Here is a 17,792-nt window from a genome sequence, read left to right on the forward strand (position 1 = left end):
TCTGAAGCCAAGACAAAGTGGAATTCGAAGAGACCAGTTGTGCTAAATCAAACTAAAAATAACAGATTCCACAGGCTTCACAAAACACACAGCCAATTTTCTGAAGTACAGAGTAATCACCCACTGTGCAATGAGTTGCAAATGGGCAAATAATTACTGTAACTAAAAACCACGCACTAGCAGCGCTTGGTAGTAAATGCCATCAAGGCCTATGACCTGAGAAGAGTGCTAACGGCAAGCACCCCGAGTACCATGCTCTCAGGCTGCCTCCCAATCTCCCAAACAGGCAGCACTCTGTATTTCGTTCCCACCACCTCAGGAGGGAACGAGCAGGGGAAAGGGAAACAGGGCTTTTTCTGGATGGGAATTTCAGAATCAAATGTCAGGATCAAGAACACTGGTAGGCAAGAGCCCAGCTTTTCAGAGCATGTCGAGAGCTCTGTGGTCACTGAGGCCATGTCTATCCAGCATCACATCTGGTTTGGTGGTACTTAGCCACAGAAGCGCAACCCAGGGGGCCTGAGGGACAGCCCTCCAGTGGGGTGGCCTCTGGCCGATCTTCGGTGAAGAGACCGTTCCTTCTTCAGCTGACGTGTTCCATGGCAGAAGGAGTAAACAACCCTCTCCCAGCCACCTCGAGCTCACAGCTGAGAGTGTAGGATGTTTACACACACTACGGCATGGTTACAGCCTGAGGGTCCAGGGTTGGCCAGCCCCTGACCACTGACACAGATCGGCGTCTGCTCCGGAGGGCCCTGCGACACATGGTGCCCTGCCTGGGACAACAAAAACAACAGAAACATACAACCACTTGGGCTTGTTAAGCAAAATATCAGCTAAATTTACTCACTTCCATGTTCTGGACTAAGTTTGCCAGGTTCAAGGAAAGAGGAAAAGAAGACACTTCTTCAAGGTACAGAGACCCTATGGACCAAAGCTCTCCAAAGTGACATTTACAACGTTGGTACTGACCCCATCCCCAATCTGTGCTTCCACAGTCCGTTTCTCATTACACTTTTTTTGTACTTGCTTGGAAAATTCCACTACTTTCCCTGCTAGAATGAAAGCCCTATGAAGGCAAAACCTCGCTCTCTCTTGCTCCCCACTGTCGCTACCACCTGTCTCCTTGCAGGCACTCAGTAAGCAGTTGCTGAATGATGAATGGATTCATAGAGCCGGGCAGACAACTGGAGGTAGCAAAGTACTTTTTTTAACCCAAGTTAGGAGTATGACAAATTCTCTTGAACCCAACGGCTGTTAGCAATAGAAAAGAATCCCTAATTTCTTGCTACCTCTAGGATTCTGTGGCCACAGTGCAGGAGACACGCCTGTCCGCTAAAGAACGGGGCTGGGTATTCTTTTGCTTGCCCGGTGACTGGGGGCCCAGGATACTAAAACTAGGACTCCTGATACCTAGCCCCTGAGAAACTTGGATCTCTGCATGACAAGGTTCCCTAATGGCCATTCACCCAGTCTAGGCAGACACTTGTAACATTCTGGGTTTCTAAGCTAGTCCTCAAACATGAACCAACTTTCTAAGTTAATGTATTCTGTGCTGCAGGCCCAAACAGTTTGAACCCTGGACATGATCATGCTGAGGCAGAAGAAAAAGGAGGTGCCCTTTTATTTTCATCTAGGTCTCAGTTTCCAGAACAACTTAACTGTGACAACATCACCTCCACTTCAACTCCAACTTCTCACCATTATAAATAAAGGTCAGCCAGTCAACTTGATCTTGGCTGTGACAGGGATAATACTGATACCCTCCTTAGCGAAGAAACAAAGGCCAACTACTCTTTTCAAGGCTCCTGAAATAGGTTCAGTGAATTTATTTTCCACTCAGAACTCCCTTCCCATTCTATAAAAAACATCGACCACTAAAATCCAAACTAACCTGGAAAAGCTCTTGGGTGATGAGAGGGTATAGAGGACTAAGACCCCTAGAACTAACTGGTAGGAAGTCTTAGGGAGTAGGGAGCCACAGGCATTTACCAGCCCTGACCTATCATTGTTCTGTCTCCAGCTGTCCTTGACTGTAGCTAATCTGCAAGTGAATATGGTCTTTTTGCCAGACAAAGAGCAAACCCTTTAAGTACCCCTTTCAGAAGCTAAAATATCCCTTGCCAAAAGCTGTGAGAACACGTAAAGAGCTTCTCCTATGATGCCTACTGTATGCTCTTCAACTGTTTATGAACTAGGCAGTGTCTAGGACACTTCTGTGAGTATCCAACAGAGGCACCAAGGTCTGTGTTGTGAGGACAGGCACGACAGTTCTCAAATCACTGGATGGAAGGAGGCATATTTAAGCTTCTTCTGCAGTATGAATGCTCATTCCGCCAATGGAGGTCAAGCTAGCAAGGGAGTGATTATGATTGGTTTAAAGAAATGGGTGAAGAGGAAATGACATTTCAATGAGCAGGAACTTTCAGCTCGCAGTTTTAGTGGGGCAGAAGTCAGGCCTCAACTATCTTCCGCTTGAGTAGTCTTTACTTGCTTCCCCAAAGAACAAGAAGACATCCCCACGCGTCTCAGAGAAGTCAAGGGCCTTAGATCCACAACTCAGTATTTCTGGCTCGTTTCTTTCCCGAGCAGTGGGAAATCACCCCCTGTGCTAGAACAATCTCTGAATGACTGGATCAATCCAGAATGGGGTACTTGCCCAGCTTTAGCAGTGGCCTCCCCATCCAGAGTGCCTGCTCTTGGAATCTCTTCAGAAGTAGAGTCTGATAGACAACGCCAGAGAACGAGCAGCCTCACATCCTAGAGCCATCACCACAGTGCTGTGCAGCCAGCCCCAGACTGGAAAAAAGCACATTTGCCTCAGTAGTAAGAATGAACTGCTGCCTCCTTCAGAAAGGGTGAGTTTTGGAGAGTAGGCGCTTTTAAAGGACTTAAGGAAGGTGCCAGCCAATTTGGAGCTTGGGAAAACATCATGTCTACAGAGGATTACAAGTGCTATCTTAGAATTTCAGGCCAGCTTTCAGCAATCTCAACCTTTCAAACGCCAGGCAGTAGCTGTCCCGAACAGGATGCCATCAATGGCCTGAACACCCGCAAAGAACTGAACCTGTTCAGTTCAGAAACTGAGCTGTTTCAGCTAGACACACTTTAAAGGAGATGGATCATAGCATTCCGAGTCAGGCTAGGATGTAACAAGGAGCTCTCTGACACCCTAAGAGAGTCAAGCACTGAGGACGCTGGAGGAAGGGAGAGGACACGACCATTCTCTCTAGCCAGCTGGCTCGGCAGGCAGCCCCAGGGAACAAGCAGGAGTTGATGCAAGGAGCCCGAGCAAGGCCTGATTTTGTCACAGAGCTCACCACCTTGGTCTAAAGGGGGCTTCTGAAACAAATTCCAACAAGGAGAATGGGTGAATGGTATCGACTGTTCTGAAGGAAGCGAAGTGGTCTGAGTTCTTGTTGTAGTGACTTCTCAGAGAGGAGGGAAGCACTAAGAGGAGGAACTGAGCCGTGGGCACAAACCTGCAATGTTTCAAAGGCGATGCACAGCAGGACGACCGTGGCAGCCTGCCGCTGTAAACATCCGACTGAAAGCTCCCTGGAACGCCTTACAGCTTCCAGTCAAGGATGTTTACAGTAGCAAAGACTGCCCAGAAAGAACGAAGACGCAGTGAGGCACCCCGCTCTAGGAAGGAGGTGCAGAGGGCTTGCTAACCCAAAGACCCTCAGGCAGGGTCGGGGTTACAAAGGGTGTTTAAGATGCCCACTTCTACACTCTCTTACTCGTTATTAACATGAGACGGCACAGGAGAATGGTCGTCACTGAATGACTCCTGTTTCTAAGGACAATACACTATGAAATGATTCATTAAAAACACTTAAAATTTTATTAACAAAACAGAGAAAGCAGATCAAGGCTCAGCTTTGCTCCTGCCAGACTCTGCCACTATTCCCCAAGCACCTCTACTACATCTAGTGAGTCATGCAATCTGCATGCCTAAAATGATGAGCTAGCTATACAGGAGAGGGGTCTATCACAATTGCAGTTAAGAGCTTTATGCACCCAAAGTGCTGAAAAACAATGGTGTGACCTCTGGAGAGGAGCAGACAAGAGCAGGAAAGGCAGACACTCATTCTTTCTCATGACTGCTTAGAAAGGTTGCTTAAGTGGTGGTTCTCAAATATGGTTACACATTAAAAGCATCCGGAGAGCTTTAAAAAGCACTAATGCCTGGGCCTCCCCCTCGCAGATTCTGATTCAGCTGGTGTAGGGGCGGGGCCTAGGGACTGGTATTTTTTAAACCCTAACAGGTGATTCTAATGTGCAGCCAGCGCACTGTGCAGAGAACCACAATCTAGACTAAGAGAAAACCCAGTCCACTCACTCCAGAAACCACTATGCACATACAGAAGCTGTTGCTTGGAAATCTAAAATCTGTAACTTGCTCTCCCACCCCAGATTAAGAACTCTGACAGACTTCCTAGGATACCTCGAAATGAGCTTCACTTTACTGTTGTAACTAACGTCTTTCATTTTCATTTTGTCTGTTTTCACTGAAATACCACCTCAGAGGCACTGAGTTAAAAGCATCCCTAAATGAGTAACAGAAGGAGATGTTAAGGATGGATCTGGTCTACAGAAAGAAAAGCAAAAGAAGAGCAAATGACTTGTGCTGAGAGAGGAAAAGGAGCGTATCTGACACCAGGATGCAAGGCACTCTCTAGTCAGCAGCAGCAGCACCAGGAGCAATGCCTTCCCAGCTCACCTGACGCTTTGGTGGTTTCAGCTCATCTCTTGGAACAATATCGATGAGAAAGTCAAACTGATCAAATTTTGTAATTGCCATGGCGATATCATTCCTCTGTAACAAAGAAAAGCAGAGTGAAAAATTAGCCTGGGGAGAAACTAGTTCACCTGGCTTTCTACTCTCCAAGTTACAAGTAAGGTAAGATGATGACTTCTAAGCCAACCTAAGTACCCATGGCCAAGCCTACAGGCCAAAAGTAGTTCAACCAAACTCTTATAAACTTCAAATGATCAGACTTGATGGACAAACACTGACAAAAAAGAGATAAATGTAGCTCATGCTCTACAAACTGTATATCTGAGCCTCCAACTATTACCACCTCTGCTGGATCCTAAATTATCATCCTCCAGATACATCTGTACAAATCTGGCAATCTTAACTGACACGTTTCTGGTCATTCTGTGGTTAGCAAGGTTAGACTATCATTCAACCTTATAACTTTTGAAGCCCCTAAATAATATTTTGGCTCTTTGGTTCACAAGTAGTTATAATCTATTTTGAATCTCTTAGCTGAAATCCTAATTCAATAACTTTTTGCAATATTTTCTAGTCATTGGATCTATATATGTTAGTTCCTACAAGGCTACAATTTTTATTTTGAAATTCAAAATCACAATGTCAAATCCACAGTTTAAATCTTGTTCCACGTGACATGAACACTGGAAGCCTGATGTCACTAGAATAGAGGCAGGGTGGGTAGAGACCAAGTCAGCTGACTAACGCTACTGAAACCAAGGCCTGCTCTGATGGCGTTCTTTCTAAGAGTGACACTCCCTTTCTTTAAATAATAAAATCAAAAGATTTTTAATTAAAAACCAACACACTATGTATACTTAAGATCTGTGTACTTCACTGTATGACAATTTCACAGCAAAGGAAAAAACAGAAAAAAATAGTGAACTATGGTGAGTGAGACATGTGTTGAAGTGTTCAGGGGAATGTAAACTTTTAAATGCACATAAAAATAGATGACTTGGGGTTCCCTGATGGCGCAGTAGTTAAGAATCCGCCTGTCAATGCAGGGGACACGGGTTCGAGCCCTGGTCCGGGAAGATCCCACATGCCATGGAACAACTAAGCCTGTGTGCCACAACTACTGAGCCTGAGCTCTAGAGCCCACGAGCCACAACTACCGAGCCCACGTGCCACAACTACTGAAGCCCGCACACATAGAGCCCACGCTCCGCAACGATCCACCGCAATAAGAAGCCCACGCATTGCAACGAAGAGTAGCCCCCACTTGCCCACGTGCAGCAATGAAGACACAGTGCAGCCAAAAATAAATTAAAAATAAAAACAAATAAATAAACTGACTTTGGAGCAGCAATGGTGGCTATGCATCTTCAAAAAAAAAATAGATGACTTGATGGATAGAGGGAAAGACAGACATAGGAACAAAACAAGTAAAATGTTAACAGTAGGATCTAGGCGTTGTTAGGTAGGATCTAGGATCTTGTGTGTGTTAGCATGTTGACTTTTCCAACATAATAAAATGTTGGAGGGAAAAGTCAACAGGCTAACAGAAATCCTTAGCAAGCTCTATATATCACATCTTAAAAGAAGGTGACTCATCAGACAAAATAGGAGGGGATGGAAATTTTCCTTCCCTTGTCTTTGTGATGGCCCCAAGCCACTGAAATGCAAAACTCCAGTCCACCCTTCTTGCCAGCCACCAGCTTGATAATAAACCCTCCCAACCGAAGCAGGGCACATCTTAAGGCTGCCAGGTCTCATTTAAGATTAGTACGATACAGTATCATGTTCTTGATGATGTCACCTACTCAAGCTACCCAAATGGCTCATCAATGGATAGAATGAGGGGGAGAAAAAGAAAAATCACCTCCAAACATACACCAAAGTGTTCTACAGAATTTTGGAAACATATACTTAAACGGGTCTTTTTAACATTTTCATTTTGCCTTTTTTAATGCTAGTATTTTACTGATTATCATATTTAGTAAAAAAAAAAAAAAATACAGAAATCTTAAGTACACAGCTTGATGAATTTGAATAAATATATGCACCCAGGTAGCTATCACCCAGATAAGAACAGACAAAGTTTCCTTCTATCCCTTTCCAGTCAACTTCCTTCCCCTACCAATCTGAGGCAACAACAACTCTGATTTCTATCATCACAGACGGTGATAGTATATGGTGTACGTGCTATGTAAATTTTTTTTTTTTTTTCTTTTTTCGGTACGCGGGCCTCTCACTGTTGTGGCCTCTCCCATTGAGGAGCACAGGCTCCGGACGCGCAGGCTCAGCGGCCATGGCTCACGGGCCTAGCCGCTCCGTGGCATGTGGGATCTTCCCAGAACGGGGCACGAACCCGTGTCCCCTGCATCGGCAGGCGGACTCTCAACCACTGCGCCACCAGGGAAGCCCTATGTAAATTTTTTCCTCTGGTTTCTTTTGCTTAATATTATTGAGATTCATCCATGTTGTTGTATGAATAAACACTTTGCTTCTTTTATTGTTGAGTAGTAATCCATTTTATGAATATATCAATTTGTTAATATATTTACATCTTGATGGATATTTGAGTTGTTTCCAGTTTTTAGCTATTATAAACAAGGTTGTTATGAACATTCCAATACAACAATGTCCACACTTGGGTGTACACATAGGAGTGGAATGGCTGGGTCTTAGAATAAGGAACATGTTTAACTTTATTAGAAAGTGCCAAATAGTTTTCCAAGGTGATCGCACCTTACATTCTGACCAGCAATAAATGTTTCAGTCACTTCACTTCCTTGTCAACACTTGGTATTGTCAGTCTTTTTAATTTTAGCCATTGTAGTAGATGTAAACCAGTATCTCATTGTGGTTTTAATCTGTATTTCCCAGATGACAAATGATGTTGTATACCTTTTCATATGCTTATTGGTCATCTGGGTATCTTCTTTTTTGAAGGGCCTGTTCAAGTGCTTTGCCCATTTTATTTTTTAATCTGAATTGATCTTGAAGGTAGCTTTAATTGGATCTCTCTAGATTCATAGACTTCCTTCAAGACAGCATAAAATAAGTTTTCAATGTCTAGCTGCACTAGAATATAGACTTCCCAAGGGTAGGAATTTTTGTCTGTTTTGTGTATTAGTCCCCAGGGCCTAGAACAGTGCTTGGCACATTGTGGGTATTCATTTAATATCTATAAGATAAATGAGCAAAAGCATGCATTTTCAATTTTGGAGATAAAGGGAAACAGAAAGCATAATTTACTTCCTTGGCTTTGCTGTTAAAATACTATCACTCTTGTATCTGTCGCACCCTTCCTCTTATGTCTGGGAAACCTTTCCTCTAACAACTAGGGCCTGGATGTTGAGCGGAGGGCCTCTAGAGCCAATGACCAAGGGGTCCTCATACAACATGAATGCTGATTTGCTGGATTAAAATAAAAAAGGAAACATGAAAGAAAAAAGGATTCCCAGGAAAGTAGGGAAGGAACGAAAAGGCTAACGAGGTTAGTGAGACTATTCTTCCTGGGACTGTCCTTTTCTAGAGTCTCTCAAGGCTTCCAACCAGAAGTTGTTTAGATCTGGAAATAGATAAATACCACTTTAGCCTCTGTTTATAGTGAGAGCTCACAAAGTACAAAGTTCAGTCACTGAGCTGTGAAAAACAGGAGAGTTGGAAATTAAGATTCTTGGTGGGGAAATACAGACTATCTTGGCTATATGGTCTGCCTGCCTCCCACCAGCAGAGGAAGATGCCAGTTAAACATATCAGCTTGACAGAGTCCTAAGGAAAAACAAAAACTTTGGTCCAAAGCCATGCAACAGAAGAAGGCAAAGGCAGCTCTTGCCTAATTTTCTACAATATTACCTGAAGAGTCCGGCGCTTGTTATCCTCTGTGTGGATCCAGGCTCGAAGAGTCAACTCAGTGATAAAAATCTGGGCCGCCTTGGCAAACAGCACAGGGGCTTCTGCACTGATCATCTGTAACAGACGTAGGCCCTCCCTGTCAATCACCAGCAAGTCATTCAAACGAGTCAGTTCGTCGCTTACCTCATGTCCTACTCTTGGGCTATGGGGAAAGGGCTAGAAAACAAGAAGGTGGTAGCCTTACAAGATTCCAAGGTTTAATAAATCCACGAGTAGGGACAAAGCAGGTAGCAGATAGAAGAAGGGAAGAGGGAAAAAGGATATTTATCTAGCACGTACCATGCACTTTCTTTCTCTCATAATAGCCTTTCAGAGAAACTAGGGTTTAGGAGAGATGAAGTGATTTGCCTATGGCCATAGAGCCAGTAAGTGGTAGGATTTAGGTTCTAATCCAAAGGGAGATAATGTGGGGAAAGATAATGAGTATGAGAGCCAACGGATTTAGGGAAAATCTCTGGCTTCCCATCCTTTTGGGCTTTATTTTTCACATAGTGAAAAAGAGGATAACAACCTTCCAGGGTTGTTGTGGGAATCAAATGAGATAATATATATAAAAGCACCCAGCACAAGGCCTGGCACACAGTAAGTGCTCAAGTAATGCAAGCTGCCTTGCCAAGTCTGAGTTCAAAGTTCAAACTCTTGGTCAAACAAAGCTCTGAACCCTTTGGTGAGGTGGTCTATGCAGGATATAGCCACGGGAAGAGCTCTGGAGTTAAGGAAGTAGGAGGTGAGAATTGGGATCTCGGTTCTCCTACTCCGGGAGAGACACTTTTAACCTCTTTGTGTCTATTTCCATATCTAGAGAATGGTGAAACTAACAATTCTTATCCTATCAAATCTCACAGGGTTACTATGAGGAAGAAGTGAGCTAATAAAAGGGAAAACTGTGGTAAACTGTTAGCTTTCCACACAAATACAAGAGACTATCAATTTTGAGTGGAAAGAGAGACAGTTGCTCTTTTCCTGTGAGAACTGTAACAGGATGTGGACTCCTAGGAATACAGAAAAGGCCACCCCCAAGTAAATCCTCTCACAAGTATAAATCATGTGAAAAAACTCACATATAGAAAAGTCAGAACAAGTGCAATATCATTATCAAACATTTCTTAGAGCTCAGATCAACCAACTAGAGATTGCAGTAAGATGCTAGGAAGACGTCACTGTCCTGTTGATGTGATGATACATGTTCACATTACATAGTGGAAAGAATCGGGCGATTCAAAAAGCAAATACTCAGCATCTTTTCAACATCTGGAAAACAGGATATCCCAATTTTCAGAGAAGACCATAAACAATTAAAACTGTTCAATTTTAGCTCACATAACAATTTTAGAGAGAATCCAAATAAAAAAGCAACAGACAATATTATTTTCATTTTTGTTTAATTAAACTTTGAGCTCTAGAGAAATGAGCAATAATTTTCCCATCGTTTTACTTTCAATATGAATAATGAAAATGAATGTGAATTCACCTTCACATCTTCATCCAGTTTCATAATCTTCTTAATACGAGCCAGTGGGAGTTCCTGCACTCGGAAATCTTTCTGAAATGAGTAACGACAGGTACATAAATGGTAGGAATAATCAACAAGGCATGACAGGCAGCATGAAACACTCTGATTGGTTTAGTCCCTCCTTTCAGAAAATATGGCAGGAGAGGAAGTACACATGAAATTAACAAAATACAAGCTCTAGAGGCAAAATACTTCTTAACCAAGGCAGAGCTTCAGACAAAGGGTTTCAGGATAAACTTATGATGGCTTCTAACAGTGCCCTCATGAAAAGTGGCCCCAAACAATACCAGATTCTTTGCCAGCACAATATAGAGATGTATTATACGTGTCTTCCCCCCACCCAAGAAAGTTTACCAGCTTGCATGCAGGTTAAAATGAGGTTTTTGTCTTGGGGATTTTCCTCCAGTTCTTCCTTCTAATCAAGGACTTCAAGGGCAAGTGCCTGCAGCACCTGACCATAGTGACTGTTCTCATCAGCCAATGTGGCACTGCCTATTTCTTTTTTTGTTTTTTTGGTTTTTTTTTTTTTGCGGTACACGGGCCTCTCACTGTTGTGGCCTCTCCCGTTGCGGAGCACAGGCTCCGGACGCGCAGGCTCAGTGGCCACGGCTCACGAGCCCAGCCGCTCCGCGGCATGTGGGATCTTCCCGGACTGGGGCACGAACCCGTGTCCCCTGCATCGGTAGGCGGACTCTCAACCACTGCGCCACCAGGGAAGCCCAGCACTGCCTATTTCTGACCTTTGCACTAATGTGACACCAGAAATTGGGGAGGAGCTCCTTTCCCATCACAGCAGCAAAGGCCTTGTCTCCAAAATCTGCTTGGGGGTGGGGGTGGGAGTAGAAGAGTATGGAAAAAGGGTAAGGGTGAATATATCAGCTGTCATTTAGGAATAGCCCTGTCAATTTTTTCTTAACAAACAAGACTAAGCTGGGGAGAAACCATTTAACTTTACTGTGGATAGGATTTAGGAAAGGGATTTTCAATTAGCACTACTCAATTACTTGCAGTTTAAGCGCTTTTTCATTTTATTTTGATACTACTGGTATTTAAACACATGGCTAATGATGGATGCAATTCTAGAAATAAAAATCAATTTTGGGTTTCAGAGCTGCAATGAAGAGAAAGGTGCAAAGGCAGAGATTAGCTAAAATCAGCAAAATCCCTACTGGGACTAGGTGTCAAATGATTGATTCTATAAGTAGTCTGAAATGTGACTCACCAAACCCAATACGCTCACCTGGGAATTTACATCAACACATTACCGACGAAGCAGCTCTTATTTGAGATTTGGTATAATTAACATGCATTAGTGAACTTTCTTTTCCAAGACCAACAGAAAACCTCAACTATACATCAAAGAAGGCAGTGGGGCATTTTGGAAAAACACCACCAGCCTTCCCAGACTCTATTTTATGAATACAGAAGAGCAACTATTAGGATAAAATGTACACTGAGACATCTTACTTACTTACTTACTTAATTTATTTATTTATTTGGCCATGCCGGGCAGCATGCAGGATCTTAGTTCCCCGACCGGGGACGAACCCATGCCCCCTGCAGTGGAAGCATGGAGTCCTAACCACTGCACCGCCAGGGAAGTCCCAAGATGTCTAATTACTCCACCCAAACCCAACAAGCTGCTTGGCTACCTACCACTCACCTCTACAAATTTCCAGCACTAATTTTTCATCTTTTCCTTTTCCAAATTAGGTATCAGCATTTTCCATAAGCCTCTAAAAATCTAACCCTGGAGTGGTAGAGGCTTAGAAGTCCAGTTTATTAAAGTTTCACCAAAGGAGACAGCAGGAGACATACTATTCTTATTTTTTTCTCCTCCTCTTTCATTTATTACTTCATGCAACTCAACTAACAGCAAATGTATGATACCTACTACTATGCGGAAGATGCAAATATATTCTTACCTTTGAATAGACAAATAGTTTAATTGTTAGAGACTATCACATAAGAACATTATAATCCCCTATCCTATACTAGAATGGGGGTGTAAAATCCCACACGGAAAAGAAAGAAATGACCAGCTGGCAATGGGAGGTGTGGGGCGCTGGAGTGAGCGAGAGGAACGGGCAAATGTTCCACAGAGGGGCTGAATCTGAATTATATCTAGGGATACTGCAAATCTGCTTGCCGGAAAAGTATGTTATTCAGACAGAAGAAACAGCATGCACAGAAGCACAGAGACAAAAAACCTGGCCTATTTAAGTTTTCAATGTATGACCTTAGTACAGAGGGGAACAGCAGGAAAGGGAATGCTGGATTGGGGCCAGACTCTAAAGGGATTTTAAAAAAAACATTTAACTACAGAAATCAATCACTGGTCTTCTTTCTTGTGTGGCATATCACACAAAATGATGATGTTAAACAGAAATGCCAAAGAGAATACTAGGGATGATAATTCCTTTGGAAGGCCTCCCAGGATGATACACAAAGAACAAGATTATGACCACAAGATTTAGGTCTCTTGCAAGTGTGCTCTCATTTGGCTTGGTTATTTAATGTAATTCCCACAAGACTGTTCTAAGATTACTTAACTAAAGCCCAAAGCTAATAAAAAGACCTCCTTCCCTAACTTGAAAGAATAAAATATTACTTTTAGAATTTCTATGAGACTATTCTTTAATTAAAAGAAAAAACAAGAAAAGGTCAAGGATATCATCCCCACCTTGATTAGGTGTAAAATGAGGCAGAAATTTACAAAAAGCTCTGCTCTAAGCCCCACCAACCTTTTCTTTTGTGAGAAACTTTCTCATGATCCCCAAACCTTGAGATCTTAAAGGATCTTCAGATGTGCGTGTGTGGCTCATTATCGCTGACAACAGCCCAGTTTTCTACAATCTCAGCCTAGCTTTCCAGTCACATGTAAGGGTTTACAACAAGCTTATTGGAGAGGGGAGCCCCTTCACTATCAGTAAATTGGCTTTCAAGTCAATGCTCCCCTTGTCACTGGAAACCATGCAACTGACATGAGTAACATTAAACTTCTTCTCTTGATGCTAATCCAAGTGGAAGAACAACTAACACATTTTACTCTTGGGAGTGACATCAGCATATGGTAGAAGAGCAGATTCTCTCAGAACATTCTCGTGCTCCTGAGCACAACCACAGAACTACACTTAAAAATGCTGCCAACGGGGCTTCCCTGGTGGCGCAGTGGTTGAGAGTCCGCCTGCCGATGCAGGGGACGCGGGTTCGTGCCCCGGTCTGGGAAGATCCCACATGCCGCGGAGCGGCTAGGCCCGTGAGCCATGGCCGCTGAGGCTGCACATCCGGAGCCTGTGCTCCGCAATGGGAGAGGCCACAACAGTGAGAGGCCCGCGTACCGCAAAAAAAAAAAAAAAAATGCTGCCAACTGAAATTGCCGAATTTCAAGAAGTCTGAATTCACTCAATGAGAGTTCAAAGCCAAAGAAAAGTCAATGGGTCTCAGGCTGCACTAAAGAACATCCACAGTTTCAAACAATGATGAGAAATCTTCTGCAGGCCTACCTAGTCAGGCACTCACTCCAGCAAAGTCAAGATTATATCCTCTCGAAAGAAGTGATTCTCAACCTTGGCAACATGTTAGAATCACCTGGGGGAGCTTTGGAAAAACAAGATGTCTGCGCTTTACCCCAGACTAAGTGAATCAGGAACTCTAGGGAATAGAGTCCCGGCATCACATTTTTTGAAAACTACCCTGGTGACTGTAATCCACAGTGAGGGTTAAGGACCACTGCTTTAAAGCCTTGTTGCTCCAAGTGAGGTTCCTAGACCAGCAATGGCATCATCTGGGAACTCAAAAGAAATGCAGAATCTCAGGCTCCGATCCAAACCTCCTAAATCAAAATCTGTATTTCAACATGACCCTTATGTTGTTCACATATAGACAATAAATTCTGAGAAGCACTGCTCCACAGGAAGAGCTCAAACAGCACAGGACCTATTTTTTAACAGTCCACCAACCTTTACCTCCAAGTTCTTGTTTAAATGGTTATCTGATTTGATTGTAATGGTGGAAATGTCATCTTCCAATCTGGAGGCATTGAAGAATGAAAAGATATAATTGGCGATTAAAAGAAAGTGAGCTAAGCATTAAATTACAGCTAACTGAAGGCTAAATGGGATGTATGGAAGGAGCTTAAAGGAGGATTAGATTTTTCTTTAAGATTCGGCATTACTGCCTCCCCATCTGCCCCCCAAAAGACAGAAGTTAGCTGCTTCTTCCCCCTTTTCGAAGAGGTCTAGAAGGGTAAAATTCAATGCCAAGAAGTCTATTAATTACTGTTCCCAGAGTTCTGCTAAGCAGGAATACAGTATTTTACACAATCATCCTGGTGTACGATCATTTTGGTATGATTTTTAACCAACTTCAATTCCAGGTGAACACCATCTGGGTTTATGGACAATGCAGAACTTTCAAGAATGAGGAGAGCCTGATGGCCAAGCTGAGATGAAAGACAAATTGCTTTTGCAGAACACAGACCAAAACGACTGGGGCCCATGTCTCCAATACATCATGAACTATATCATCTAGCAAACTTCAATTACTTGTTTTTGGAACATCTTTGTCCCAGTCATAAAGAGACCACAACACCTTATGAGTATTCTCCTAAGTTTTATTTATGTTTGGATGGTTTCAACATATGGATTTTTTAAAACATCTGGTAGACACTTTGAGATGTCAACCTAAGAGGCTCTGACATATCTGAGGAAGTCTGGTTGTAAGTGCTGTTGAGTTCTGGAAAGGCACAGACTAAACACTAAAACATCAGCCACGTTACACAGGCAGAAGTGCAGTCAGAGAAGCAGATGCCTTCTTCGTGTGCCATAGGCAGAGGGAAAATAAAAGTTTTACAAAGGGACTTTATTGGATTGCATTCTCACTCAAACTTGGCACTATGTTGCTTCACACTAACTCTGAAGCGGAGGAATCTGATTCATTCAAATATTTAATGTGCACCTATTTTATGCCAAACATCATTCTAAGCGTCTGATGTAAAAGATACGATGGTAGCAGTCTAGGAGTCTTTTCTCAGGGGTACACAGGAGGAAATTTTTAGTTAGCCATCAATAGGAGAATGATTAAAGAAGACTTTCCTCCTTGATCTTCTTTCTCCTTACTCATAAAACTTGAACTAAAAGTGAATCCCTCCCCTGGTGGCGCAGTGGTTGAGAGTCCGCCTGCCGATGCAGGGGACACGGGTTCGTGCCCCGGTCTGGGAAGATCCCACATGCCGCGGAGCGGCGGGGCCCATGAGCCATGGCCGCTGGGCCTGCGCGTCCGGAGCCTGTGCTCTGCAACGGGAGAGGCCACAACAGTGAGAGGTCCGGGTACTGCAAAATCTCCAGCCTCAAAAAAAAAAAAAAAAAAAAAAAAAAAAAAAGAAGACGTTCTAAAAGTGAATCCCTCAAAGTAACCCACTTTTTAAAAAAATAAATTTATTTACTTATTTATTTATTTTTGGCTGCACTGGGTCTTCATTGCTGTATGCGGGCTTTCTCTAGTTGCGGCGAGTGGTGGAGGAGCTGCTCTTCATTGTGGTGCATGGGCTTTTCATTGCGGTGGCTTCACTTGTTGCAGAGCATGGGCTCTAAGTGCACGGGCTTCAGTAGTTGTGGCTTGCAGGCTCTAGAGCGCAGGCTCTAGTTGTGGCGCACAGGCTTAGCTGCTCCGCGGCATGTGGGATCTTCCTGGACCAGGGATCGAACCCATGTCCCCTGCACTGGCAGGTGGATTCTTAACCACTGCGCCACCAGGGAAGTCCCAAATCCATTTTTAACCTCTGAAGGACTAGCTGTCTAGCGACAAAAAGTTGGTCAACACCACCATCTGCTCTGATGTCAATCAAACTTGAAAATTAAACCAAGTAGGATAAAAATCAAAGCCCACATTCCTGTTCACATTATTCACCATAGGCAAGAAATGAAAGCAACCCAAATGCCCACTGACAGATGAATGGATAAACAAGGTGTGGCATGTACACATACACAGGAAATATTATTCAGCCTGAATAAGGAAAGAAATCCTGTCACATGCTACAACATGGATGAACCTTGAAAACATTATGCTAAGTGAAATAAGCCAGGCACAAAAAGACAAATACTGTATGGGTCCACTTATGTGAGGTACTTAGAGTGCTCATACAAACAGAAAGTAGAATGGTGATTACCAAGGGCTGGGGAGAGGGAAAAGTGGGTGGTGGTTGTTTTATGGGTATAAAGTTTCAGTTCTGCAAGATGAAAAAGTCCTGGATATCTGTTTCACAACAATGTAAATACACTACTGAACTGTACATTTTTAAATGGTTAAGATGGTAAATTTCATTGTGTCGCTTTACCACAATTAAAAAAAAATCAAAAATCAAAGTCCAACAAAATACAGAAAAGCTAGGGGCTGAATTTGAACTCCCACAGTTTATCTGACCGCTCGTCTGATCCTGGATTTTTTCTGCATTCAAGCTGGAGGACAGACTTGCTGCACTGGCCTAGTCCCACCATACCCCAGGAGGGCACTAGTTTTACACCAGGCTGATCCCAGCACTAAAACCTGATAAGCTTAACCATGAGATTATCCCCTCAAAACATGCACAAAATACCCCACTTTTGACTTTATAATTTCATTTTTTTCCTTCCTTCTGTTTTATATCTAAGATAGTACAGATAACTACTACCTTTAGACTGCAGAAGAGAAAGAATGATTTTTCAGTGGAAATCCACCTGTGAACACAGGCCACTCTGAGAAAGCTCAAGCCAAGTTCAACTGCTGAAAATCCCCCATACAAACATGACCCACAGGTACATTCAGAATATAAATTAGTTTCTCTACCCCTGAAGTCAAGTGAGCATTTATCACAGTAAGTTATTTTGTTTATTTTATTCATTCATTACCTGTTTATAGTCTGTCTCTCCCACCAGAATACATGTTCTGTGAGTGCAATGATTCTGTCTGTCTGGTTCACAACTGGATCCACAGTAACTAGCATGGCCATAGTAGGTGTGTAAGTATTTGTCGAGTGAACAAATAAACTGACTACGTTATGTTAGAGGTTAAGGACCAAAACTCTAAGAAATTGCAACATGAGTTCTACATCAAGAAGGAATCCAGTGTTTGCTCTGCCAGGATGCTAATATTGATACCTTCAGGGCAGGAATGACACATCTAACACAGAGAGCTCCTTCAGCATTTGCTGAAATGACACAATGAAGAATGGAACATTCTTCATTAAGGATATGACACCATACTCTGACTTTTATTGCTTCAGATTCATCACTGTGCCTGACTCAGTAACTGTTTAATAAATACTTATCAAATAAATGACTCTGGTTGTAATTACTACATTGTAAGCTCCTCAAGACCCAGGGTTTTGATTCTTCTATGTCAGAGGTTCTCAACAGGGGATGATTTCGGCCCCCAGGGAACATCTGCCAATGTCTAGCAAAATTTTTGGTTGTCACAACTGGAAGGGGAGTGCTACTGGCTGGCATCTACTGATTAAAGGCCAGAGATGCTGCTAAACACTGTACAATGCACAGAAGAGCCCCTCAAAACAAAGAATTATCTGGCCCAAAATGTCAATAAGGCTGTTAAGTAACCCCAATCTAAGTGTATCTTTTGACACCTGGAAAGAGT

At 43.0% G+C, this 17,792-nt stretch overlaps 1 protein-coding gene across 6 annotated transcripts in view; it reads right to left on the reverse strand.

Annotated features, from left to right (window-relative positions):
• Positions 1-17,792, reverse strand: part of NFYC (nuclear transcription factor Y subunit gamma) — a 64,223-nt gene that overhangs the window by 12,507 nt on the left and 33,924 nt on the right. For 5 of the 6 annotated variants that reach the window (XM_007453745.1, XM_007453742.1, XM_007453741.1 and 2 more), the window contains exons 3-5: positions 10,122-10,193; positions 8,591-8,704; positions 4,727-4,822 (exon numbers count right to left, since the gene is read on the reverse strand). In XM_007453745.1, coding sequence (XP_007453807.1) covers positions 4,727-4,822; positions 8,591-8,704; positions 10,122-10,193 — 282 coding nt within the window. The remainder of the gene's footprint in view (positions 1-4,726; positions 4,823-8,590; positions 8,705-10,121; positions 10,194-17,792) is intronic. The other variant, XM_007453746.1, reaches the window with a different exon arrangement.

The sequence above is a fragment of the Lipotes vexillifer genome, unplaced genomic scaffold (genome assembly GCF_000442215.2).
Source record: "Lipotes vexillifer unplaced genomic scaffold, Lipotes_vexillifer_v1.1 scaffold213, whole genome shotgun sequence".
NCBI classification, from domain to species: domain Eukaryota; kingdom Metazoa; phylum Chordata; class Mammalia; order Artiodactyla; family Lipotidae; genus Lipotes; species Lipotes vexillifer.